Here is a 12,205-nt window from a genome sequence, read left to right on the forward strand (position 1 = left end):
GTTACTCAACCAAAGTGTAATAAATTTGTGCTTTGTACTGGGCAGTCATAATTATACTAGATAATATATGTACATACATATATATATAATTATTTATTCTTATTAGTTGAAATATAATGTTGACGCTTAAGGGTCCATAATTTCTTCACATTGCTTATTGTTGTAAATTTCCTCTTCTGTGGAAGATTCTTTTGAAACAAAAGTCGCCTCTATATATTTACTTATTTTGTTCGATAAAATATAGCCAAGGCATTAATATCTTATCATGGCAACTTTAGATATACATTATTATAAAATATATTAATAGTGATGGAAAGCACTTGTGTACCATAATTATTACGAGAGTTAGATGCTACGTAAACAACATACCAAATGTAAATTAAATAAAAAAATGGTTAAAAAAATGGTAATTTTCAATTAACATTCATCAAATTTGATAAAAATTTTGAACACAATTCTCACTCAAAATTATAAGTAGTAGCAAATTTTGTCATGTTCCCTGTCCAATCAGTCTCATTACTTACTCTGTATGACCTTTTAATAGGACCAAAACCAGTAATTGAACACAATATTCCATAGCAATATGTACAAGGAAATTAGAAAAAATATATTGATCATTCAACAGCAAAGCCTGCAGTTTCAAGGACAGCTTGTTTTAATTTGTCGTGCATCTTCTCTTTAGATGGATACGGCGGTAAATCGAGTCTATTAAAGCACGTGTGCGCTTTAGGAAGTGAATCGGGAGAGGCGTCTGCAACTAAATGCAATGTGAATAGCTTGGGCGCCGCTGCACCTGTGGAACCCTGTAGAGCTCTAAAACCAGCAAGAGGGACTCTTCTAGAACCAGTTACGAATTGTAACAATCTGGCTCTCATCTCTGCATCAAACTCCTCTACTATTTCCCAGAACCAGTTAACAATGGGTGCTTCGGGAGATACATGTTTGAGACGGGTGTGTCTTCGCCAATCTACTGGGTCTAAGTCGGCTCTTCCTGCTAGTAATGGCTGTAGATCTCTTGGCGATAGAGGGCGGAGTAATTGTGGTGGAATAATATCGGCGAGACCTCTTTGTAGTGCCAACCATTGTCTCTCTGCACCTCGTGTGAATCTGTGTGCTACATAAAGTCGCACATAATCTCTCTTATTAGTATCGGTAACAGGTTCGTTAGTTCCGCCGGGTCGGAGTTCAACACTTCGCACAGCTCCAAACGATGCACATTCGACAGAGAATGTAGTGTCGATTACACCAGCTATGCTGTTTTCTCTAAAATTGTAAAACGTTTTTTAGGAGTTAACACCTTATTGAGTAAACATTATTACAATATTTAATATTTGAATGATAAAATTAAATTTTAATAAATTAAAGAATTTTACACAAACATGTAATAGAAGTTACACTAAGTCTTTGTTATACATTAAAAGACATTGTATGCTTTGATTCAGCATACAGCCTAGAGTACTACTCAATCCATCAGTTATTATTAAAAAAAATTTAACGAAATTTCCATTCTAAAATACTATAAGATCTTTTAATACAATTTTAAAGTTGTGCGGATTATATTTCATCCAACTTTGGAGACAACAAAAAGCTACACAGAACACAAATAAAGAAGAAAATCCATTGCCTTTACCACAAATATCTATTGCACACAGTCTTTTCTGATAACGAAAGTGATTTAAAAATATAAAACCATAATACTTTTAATTATTTTACATAATAGTTAAAATATGTGTCTTGTGGGAAACATTACCAATGAATATTATACGCAGCTCACGGATGACCCCATGGCCTATATGGAAATACCTGTTTTTACACATGGCGAACATCATAATTTTTTTGTCATGTTTATATAAAACATGCTTAAATGGTAGAAATGTTTTGCTTCACTAGTACTTTATAAAATTTTCAGATTAATCCTTTAAAATGTGTAACAAAGGTGCAACCTATTCCTTAAAAAGAATATAGGATAATAGATGTTTGATTAAATAATCTATCATGCAAGCACTACTTACAGCATCCATGATAATGACCGATGCAACTCTGGATCGACATCTCGTATATCTCGCAAAGTAATAGGCCGCCCCAGTAACTGTTTATAGAAGGGTGCAGTGAAAGCTGCGTCCAGTTGATGGCCATGGAATAAGGCTACGCCTAAAATACGTCCCGCGAAATGGAAGTATGATAGGTGCTCAGGATTCACCTGTAAAAATAATTTGCTTAAAATGGAAAATCTGACATATTACATGCACATGGGAAGTTAACAGAAGACACAAAACATGGCAGCTGATGCAACAAGGCAGATAGAACAAAGATTTAGATCCAGCAATTCAATGAAATCAGAAATGGAATTACATTAAAAATATTTTCACAAAGCACGGGAAGATAATCAAATTATCAAGCATGTCTTTGCTATCGAAGTAGGCATTACCTTGGGCAACCACCAGCAAGGGGTTGCAAATATTGCGTGAGCGTAGATTGTTTTTACGTTATATGGTCATGACAGACGTGCTTATGAATACTTTTATTTAATAAAATTTTAATATGTATTATAATATTTCTATATGAATTTGGAAAATCAAGTGTAATTAATTAAAAGTATAACAAAATAAATAACATAAAATTATAACTGATGTTGCATTATAAGATTTCAGTTCCCTAAACTTAAAAATGTTTGACCTTCCTATCATTATTATTAAATAAAAAGGTATTTATTAAAATGCTACTGACCCCTGAATCTGGATTAATTTGTAAAGCATATCGGTCATCACCAGCATTGGCATATTGAAACAGGCCATAATGTGGGTTGAATAGCTCTCGTCCCAATAAATGAAGCCATTCTCTAGCAACACCACCATAGTCCAATCCTTCTTCACCGCGGAATTTCACCAGCAACCTTTTCCGTAACTCCTTGCCTCGCAACTTCATCACTAGACGGTAAGACTCTTCCAGTACTTCATTACGTGATACCTATAAATTAGCAATTTATATGTACTCTGTATTTGCTGTCATCACATATATTACATGTAACATTTAATATTCTTAGATTTATTTATCTCTCTAGATACCATTTTTTTATGTATGAAACTATAGTCTCAACTATTTTAAATGACACATAATAGAGGAAGTGTAGAATATGTGGATGGATTGTACCAAGAGTGAAGCTATACAATTTAATATTACATTACAATATGGGTATGATGTAATTGTACATGTAGGCACTTTGAGTTAAGATATGCTCCAAAACAGATGTGTTATACACCAATGTATTGAGTAAATTGGTTCTGATCCGTCACTCGCAACAGTTTACGATATGAGGGAACTCCTTTAAATTAATACAATTTAAAAAAAATTAATGCTTTAATGCAAGAGTTTCTAACAGGATCAATACCACCCGCTAGTGGGGACTGGAACTTTTCATGGGGGAGATATTGCGTCCAGAGCCTAATGGGTTCTTATGAGCATACATAAACTCTTTATTGGGCTTAGGTATTTACAGACCACAGTAGTAAATAAAAAGTATGTTCTCTACTTTAATACAGAAGTAATATAGTTCCAACCTCAATTCTGCAATGTCCGGTCTGAGGTTGCAGTGCTTGTAGTTCAGCTCGTAGTACGCGTGCTTTAGCCGCAAGGTCACGTTTATACTTTGGTAGTGCATCGGGTTCCGACTCGCCGGGAGCCGGTGACGTCACAGGTGGTGATGGATTGCTGGGTGCGGGAGGCGAAACTGTTGCTGGTATCGGTTCTGTTGATGGCTGTTTTTCGGAAAAACAAATTATTAGAGTACAAACTGATGTAGAACAAAATGTTACTTTGGTGGTTAATAACAAACAAACAACCACAATATTTTATTATGTATAATGTTAAATATATAGTCAAGTAGAACCTACAAAGTTTAATTTTAGACAAGATTGTGTAATTGATGGTGAAATGATGATTGTGAAATGATGGCACATTCTTCCAGTTAAGATATTTCCTTTGGTTAAGGCAATGTCAACATAATGATAATGCATCTAATGATTAGATTCTCACATTATTGCCACTGGTAGCCAATTAAGCTGAGCTTGGCTAGACTAACTTATTTCGAGACACTAGGATCCCCATATATCCCCCCTTGTATAATCCAGTATCCAAACAATACATTCCAAAGTGATTGGTGCTATTATTTTTTATTGAGATTAGCCTCATAACATAGATTATAATGGCTTTAATGGCGTAAGTCAAAAATAAATAGTAATACTTATTTAAAATCTGGCTGGCTTATGTATTCACCGAAATTAAATAAAATATGTAAAATTTCATTAATGTTAAGCTGTACATTTGTCATTTCCTTCTCCTTGCGTCGTATGCGCTGCTACCTTCACTACAGGGGATCTTGACCCTTTTTGGAACCAGTTTTGCGGCGATGTCACGCCATAAATTTGTCATTTAGTCCTTTATAAAAGCTCACCAGTCTCGCCGAAAGCGCAAGCCGTGGGTCGGTAAACTGTGTGGTGCGGTGGTTGTGGTCTACAAAATAAGGTCGGCCCGACGGAGCGAGGCGCATTTCCCACCCGGGAGGCAGAGGGCCAGCGGCCGCGGCGCGGTGCCTGAGCGCTGCAGGAACACGAGGGTCATGCCACGACGACGCGCCAGTCGCTCCATTATAGAAATACACCTGACCTTGAGCTGTTGTTCGCATCTCTGCAAAAATAAAATTATTTATATCAAGTAAAATATTTATTATTAACACTGTTAGTTATAAGGGGATAAGCTTGGGTAGGCCTTCCACTAGGTGGACCGACGAAGCAGTTAAGGCCGCGAAAAGTCGTTGGATGCGGACAGCGCAAGATCGTGGAGATCCTTGGGGGAGACCTATACCTTGTATTGGGCATCCATTAGCTTATACGATAATGTTGATTATGATTGACAGTGATGATGAAGAGAAATAATACAATTTTTAAGACTAGGTATGGAGTTATCAAGGATATTTAAATATGAAAAGTTTAAAGAGTAAGGGTGCAAAAAAGTTTGGGAAGTACTGAACTAGACCATTGTCTGAAACACCTTGTACAAATGTTTAGCCAAAATGATTAAGCAAAAGGTATTTTAAAATGTACTAAGGTAAATGTAATTATGCTAGCCTTTAAGTAAACGCTAAGAAACTTTTATTTATAAAAATATAATACAATAAATAGTTCTTTTTTATTCCAATAACAATTTTGCCCTGCCCCATATCCAGTGACTTTCCGCGACCTTGACTATGTCATAGGTTCACCTAGAGGAAGGCTCAATTAAACTTACTTCTAGTATCACTTACAATATCAGATATACAATACCACATATTTATACAGATAATCGTGAGTTATAGACAATACTGCCCAATAAGAAAGAAAACAGGTTTTAAAGATATATTATTATGCATTTATATATATATATATATATATATATATATATATATATATATATAAAGTAGTAATACATATTACTACTGCACTCCTAAGGCCTATATCACAAGTGGGAATGTTACAAGCCGAATACCAAATAATCAACATGAATGAGAAAAGAAATTTATATATTTCAAACTTTTGAATTTTAAAAGAACTATATAGATTCAGGCCTTTGTCCAAAGATGGACGTCTTGGTTGTAAGGATAATGCTATAAATTTATGGTTTAATTGAAACTTTTTAATTTCAATAGAACCATCAAAGACTTATAATATTAATAAAATATTGGAATTTGTCTTTACCAAAGCCAGGTGGTAGGTCAGTAGCTGCTATAGGTATTGCAGGAGAAGGTGTGTTTGATGGGCTGGTAGAAGTAGAATTCTGCACTTGACGTGAACGTACTGCAGTTTGAGGTTGTGGTTCAGGTCTAAAAATAAGGAAAAACGGTGCTATAATTATAAAACTAACATATTTTTAATTTATTTTGTCCATGTTAATAATGATAAATTGAGTTAAATATCATCAGTCTAGAATTTGATTAATGGCAAGGTTGCAGCATCTTTATATTTAAATATATGTTAATAAATGTAATAGTTAATAAATATATGTTCATACTAATTTTAGAGCCGCTCAAAAAATCCCTAACCTGAAAGTTAAATTTACATTTAATGTTACAAGTGTTAATAAATATTGTCAGATTCTTTATGGTTATCATTAAATACATGCAGGTCAATCTCATTTTATTGTGATTAAAAGATTCAAATGGTAGTACAGTTTATATTTTTAATGCAATGTATATCTATGTGAGATAGGACAGTGAAAGTACACATTCATCAGTGTTTAGAAGATTTTCAGAATATTTCTTTCCATTTACAAGCTCACCTTAAAGAAATTGTTGTTGCTAGTGAAACATCAGTTTCCGAAACAGGAGATGACGGTAATGAAGGGGACGCTGGTGAACTGAGAGCAAGTGGAGAAGTTGGAGAAACTGGAATCGGAGGAGAAGGTGAACTTGGCTGAGGTGATGATGGAGTTAATTCTTCTGTGGTTGGCCTTTCCCATTGTGTTTTTCTGAGAGCATGGTTAACATAGTATGGTCTGAAATTGCAAAACAAACCTATTTTATTGCCTTTGCTAGGCAATAACAGATTGATAAATCTACTTGCATAAGTAGTTAAAACAAAAGGCATAGAGTATTTGAATAATGTAAAACCTGAATTTACAGATAAAATGTAAACTTAAAACTGGCTGCCCTAAATAATAGTTTTAACTTGTTCATGCTTAATAATTTCACAAATATATATATATATATGCAAGTTAATTTATCAACCTAATTAATATGTGTTTTAAAGTAATTTAATGTATTATTTAATAATAAATTTAATGTATCATTGTTTAATTATTTATCATAAATATGTGCATTTAATTTACATTTCTTTAAAATAAAGAAGTTCTCATTAAATTATACACATAATTTGTATTGGTGTGAGTGCTATTATAATCAAGAATCTGCAGATATATTTATACAGTATTATGCTTCTTAGAACATGGAATATGCAAACAAGAAATGTACCCAATATGGTGTTTAGATAAACATGTACAATTGTCATCCAACCTTATATTTTTAAATATTATGTCACACTACATAATTCTCATTTCTGTACTGATTTCATTGTTAATAAGCTCTTAATAAAAATAACATAAGAGGATCCATGTAAACAGAATTTTGTCATTAAATGTTATGCCATGGAAATGCCTGTCTGTAAATAAAATAGAAATTCATAACAACCTGCCACTTGATGTGAATCTCTCTTCCCAATGAATTGGGAGTGGTAAATTGGATGCATTTGTATTAACTGGAGGATCTCTAGGTGCTCGCACTTCTCCTGCTGGTCCCACAACTGCTAGGGGCGATCCTTCTCCCGCTGCGGAAGCTGGCTCTCCTCTTGCCCCATCCCGAGACAATAATGACACAATCACCTGGCCCCGAACACCGCAGGCTTCACCCAAGTTGTCTTCGCATAGTTCTAAACATTGATCTGTAAAAAAAATTTGTTGCAAAATCCTATTTGATGGACATCATCCATAATATCATGCTACAATAGACCCTCTAATAAGGTACATAATAATGCATATGGCAATACAATTTTAATAAATTTATTTACCAATTGCTATTACTCAATTTTTTAACTATATTATTTAGTCTAATATAATAATGTAAAAAAGTACCAAGTCTTGGAGGGTGCTGGAGGAGGTATCTTTGAACTTTGTTAAAAAATTAAGCTTCAGAACTTATTCTGGAGCCTTAGCTTGAGATATAACATTTTTTTTTTTAATTCAGGTCAGGCATGACTGTCTACTGTTGTTAATTTGCAAACCTATATTCATGTTAAACACTTCACATCATCCCAATTTATGAATAAAATCAAATTACCTCTAAAACTATTGAAGAGTTTTTAATCATGTAAGTATCACAAGAGACTAATGTTATCCATGCCTTTTCCACAACTATAGTTATTAATAAAAGCTTAAACACTATGTCCTAAAGCAACACTATATTGACTACCAAATGAGGCACTCAGCAAAAACATTTTGTATAAAATCAAGGTTCTCACTTCAGAGGATGTAGTACATGTTCCATGTTAACATTTTAACTTTTCCTTTGCTAAAACTATTCTTGTCTGTGAACCACTTAAAATGAATAAAAGATAATAATATTGAAATGCAATGCCATTTTAACTTACATCCAGTGTCTTTTAACTTGTGTACAGTGGAAGGCTGAATCCGGACACATCCAAGAAATCCAGATCCTTGTCTCTTATGAATTTTTCGTTGGTTCCAAACACTAAAAATATTAAGATTTATATATTTGCAATATTCTTTTAAGTATGTTTTATTGTGTGCAAGATGGATATAATAAAAATCTAAAATAATATTACCTTATTGTGATGCCATCACCTTTGGATAGGTACAAATCATAATGAGTATTCCATTTTGGATCTAATGTTGCTTTCACAGCATTAGTGGAATATACTTGGCCACTTCCATCTACTGATATTTTGGCAAAAGGATCAGGCAAGCCTAAAAATAAAAAAATGTATTTTATTAAAATACTTAAATTATTAAGTCATAAAATTCAATACTAATTTCATATTTATACCAATCTTATTATTAGTACTTATTAAGGTCAAGGAAACAGTCATCACAAAAATATAACCATGTTACATTTTTGTATTGAATGTTTACAAATTATTCATCAATTGTTAAGCCACAATATTGGGAAATCTTCCAATGTTGATATTGCATAATGTTTAATAGCGTAAATATATCCTCTGATACATTTATTTAAAAACTGCTAAATTCATCAACAACTGTAAGCAATTTACAAATTGAGGACAGAAGACCATATTAAATGCTATTTGTTAAACTATTTATTACTGTTGATAACTACTTCTAATAAAAAAAAACTAAACATGTAACAAATATAAAGAATGTTTTAAAATCGTTCAATCTAATAGGAACTTACTAAAATGTGTTAGCTAACTTTGATGTAATACAACGGAAAGCGTAGCATAATAATTGCAAAACAATTATAATACAAGTAACTTACGGAATAGATCCCTCCGGACCAAGTTTCTTGCACACAAAACTAAAATCACATATAAATATTAGTAAGTCAAAAATTATTTGCTAAACATACGATGTACGAAAATAATTTGTGAAAGGAAAGCATACTTGTTAGACGAATTTTCTGCGCCCCGTATTTCCTATTTGACACAGGTGTGGACATTGTTTCTATTGCTCACCAACACATTACATTGACGTTATAATATAAAAATCAACAACATTTTAAATAAGTAATCTCACGTCCACCATTTTTATAAGACCATTTGTTTTTCATACGCTGCAATGCAATCTTCGTCCTATTCATTCAGTTTTACATAGGGATATTCACTTTTATTCGATATATCGAATTTATTCGATGTTTCCATACGATATATCGAATTGAATCGATGTTTTGACAAATATTGTTTTCATTCGATATATCGATATATATTTTAAAAATATCGGATCGACGAACGACTCAATGATTTCTATTTTGAATCAATTTCATTAACGTAGTGACATCTGTGAACGAGCACAGAGCCATAGAGCAGCTAGCCGATCAACATTGAAAACCCGGAGAATTGAAGTAAGAAGAGCTATCTTGTATAATGAAAAGTTAAAAAAGTGTCCACCTGTAAACTGTAATGAAAGGCAAAAGGCTAAGTAAACTTTTATTCCTACAAAGTCTGCCTAAAGAACATTGGTCTTAAATGAGTAAAGTGAAAGTTTTCTTAGTATTTAATTTCTATTTTTTTTACTGTTTTTAAGTATTAGACATGTTAGACGTGTAAGTATACAATAAATAAAATATTTCAACTATAAATTTGTTGTTTCGCTTACAAATGTATAAATCATCTCGCCACTGGTACTAGAGCAAACTACAATTCTAGTAAAGCAACACTCATATGTTACTCTAGGTCTGTTTATACTTTCATACTTAACATATAAACGACAACAAACTCTTTGCGTTTTATAAACTTTTGTAAAAATATTCGATATTAAAAAAATATCGATGTTTTCAAACGATATATCGGAAAACATCGATGTCACGTTCCGATATTTTATATCGAATACATATATCGATATATTTTTTAAATGGACACCCCTAGTTTTACATCACTAATTGACGTTGCCATGTTAAAATTATAAACGGTTAAGAAATCATTTAAGGTCTGTTCATAGTTTTGCAGTTTCCATAGTACAGTAAAAAATAGTTATACTGTTAACATAAAAAACTATCAAGTATTATGTTCAAAAAATATAATAAAACGTTTGTATACGATCAAAACAGTGTAATCAGTTACGTACTCATTGACAATAACTGTCAATCAACGTTTTATTACATTCGACCATTTTATTCACATTATTGTTAACATTAAAAATACCCTAGTCATATGTCTATAGAGAATAAGTTTTTTATAACCAACATGAATTGTTGTACCTTTCTTGAGAAAATAAAGACCTGTCTCTGCTCTTGGCCGTATTTTTAGTATCTAACCAATTTTTAGATGCCGGAATTAATATTATTTTCTTTTCCTGTTACTCTATTTGTTCTAGAAAAGTATGAGGCTATGTTCATAAATTGTTGACTTTGATGATAAAGGACCCTAGCTTATACTTTTTGCCATGATAAAACTATAAAGCGATAAAACAATACGTTAGGTATAACTTCATTCAGATTATTATTTTTTTTTAAAAACGCTTATTAATGAGTTGTTATCTATAACTATTCTAAAATTACCATTTAATAATTATAAAATCCCTTTAGGAACATTACGGATGCTGCTTCCGACATAATTCATATACACTTGCTTCTTAACGCTAATTATTGTTAGGTAATTATTATTATCAGGATCTGTTTCCGAAATCTACGTTCTGGTACTATTTACGTCTAAGTCAAACTTATTAAGGTTCTAACATTGTCGTTTTGGCTACGAACTTCTTATAAAAATTATATAGCCATATGAAATCTTCGACTCTTTTTTCCTTGTTTCAGTCTTGTTAACAAATACATTATATTTACTCTGTGGTGGGTGGAGCTTAAGAAGACAAAGACACCTTGTTTCTCTAAACTATCTACTTTTGTTGCTATAAAAGTGGATATACATTGCACAGGAATCCTTTTGCAAACTATCTGGAGTGTCCAGAGCTTCGAGTGTATAACTAAACGTCCTCGATATGTACCAAGATTATCTATAGCAATAACTTAGGGTTTAGTCTTTACTAAATTCGTCTAATAACACTATATGTAATAAAATAATTAACTTTCAGGATTCACGCGTTCTCGACTTCATGGTGCTCTGGCGAACTGCTAACTGAACTTTCATATTTTATCGGTCGCTTACTGACCCGCCATTTCCCACCAACGCTGAAATAATTGTAATGTTGACAGTCGATGCACTTCAAGAATGGCTGAAGTTCAACAGGACTCACTTATCCGCCGCGAAACTCTGGGAACTTTCAATAATATTATTCATATAAATATAAAATAATATTGTCCCATAACTTCGACAATTACCAGCATTCGGCAATAGTGTTCCATATGGAATAGTCACGAGGTCTACTACACAAGTCTTTTCTTTTAATTTATGATAGAATCCCTTCTATTATTAAAGAATTTTTCCTTAAAAACATGAGCAGTGTTTTTTTGAGTAACTTCAAAAGTGTGTCTTTCCTAGTGCATTACAAAGTAGACACTGGATTCAATGTACCGCATGTCAGATTCGAAAGTATCGAAATTAACTAGTGAAAAATTTTATTATTTTTCTATTTCAATAATGTCAGCTTCCAACACAATACGAGGACCGTCGGTAGATGTTGCTAGCATGGCGTTTATTGTGTGGGATTCTTCCTCGGGTCGGTAAGTCTAACTACACGACATCAGAAGTAGAAGTGTGTTTTATTCATTCAAGTTACCACCCTACAACTGCATAAAAGGTAATTGATTCCGTTCATTGACAAACCGTGTAAATTACCGAACTTAGACAAAACATCGGTAGCCACACTGATGCTGAAAACTAATATTTCTCTGTTAAGTTAATATTTTAAAAAATTTTGCTAGTTAAGTTACGGTATGACCACGGTGAAAAGTTTTATAATATATTGCTTAACGAGTGGCAACTTCAGGAAAATTGATAAACGAAGATTTTCGAAACCTTTTCACACAAGATTA

At 32.7% G+C, this 12,205-nt stretch overlaps 1 protein-coding gene across 3 annotated transcripts; it reads right to left on the reverse strand.

Annotated features, from left to right (window-relative positions):
* Positions 1-415: 415 nt before the first annotated feature.
* Smurf (SMAD specific E3 ubiquitin protein ligase) lies at positions 416-9,353 on the reverse strand. 3 transcript variants are annotated; one of them, XM_068775550.1, is made up of 12 exons: positions 9,163-9,353; positions 9,038-9,076; positions 8,367-8,508; positions 8,172-8,272; positions 7,217-7,466; positions 6,310-6,525; positions 5,730-5,854; positions 4,451-4,683; positions 3,558-3,755; positions 2,728-2,967; positions 2,013-2,200; positions 416-1,263 (listed from the first exon to the last, which is right to left on the reverse strand). In XM_068775550.1, the coding sequence occupies exons 1-12, from the start codon at positions 9,215-9,217 to the stop codon at positions 615-617; spliced, it is 2,436 nt and encodes an 811-aa protein (XP_068631651.1). In that variant the 5' UTR covers positions 9,218-9,353; the 3' UTR covers positions 416-614. The 3 variants fall into 3 exon arrangements, with proteins under 3 accessions (XP_068631651.1, XP_068631652.1, XP_068631654.1); XM_068775551.1 differs by lacking the exon at positions 9,038-9,076; XM_068775553.1 differs by lacking the exon at positions 6,310-6,525.
* Positions 9,354-12,205: the final 2,852 nt, after the last annotated feature.

Source organism: Battus philenor, unplaced genomic scaffold (assembly GCF_028537555.1).
Source record: "Battus philenor isolate CCGP_79_NKW_IND1 unplaced genomic scaffold, ilBatPhil1.0.hap1 SCAF_9, whole genome shotgun sequence".
Lineage (NCBI taxonomy): Eukaryota > Metazoa > Arthropoda > Insecta > Lepidoptera > Papilionidae > Battus > Battus philenor.

Coding starts and splice junctions, on each gene's coding strand:
- Smurf (XM_068775550.1), bottom strand. CDS start 9,217: ATGTCCACACCTGTGTCAAATAGGAAATACGGGGCGCAGAAAATTCGT. Junction 4,684..5,729: donor TGACCTACCACCTGGCTTTG/GTAAAGACAAAT, acceptor TTATTTTTGCAG/AGATGCGAACAACAGCTCAA. Junction 1,264..2,012: donor CGGTCATTATCATGGATGCT/GTAAGTAGTGCT, acceptor TTACAATTTTAG/AGAAAACAGCATAGCTGGTG.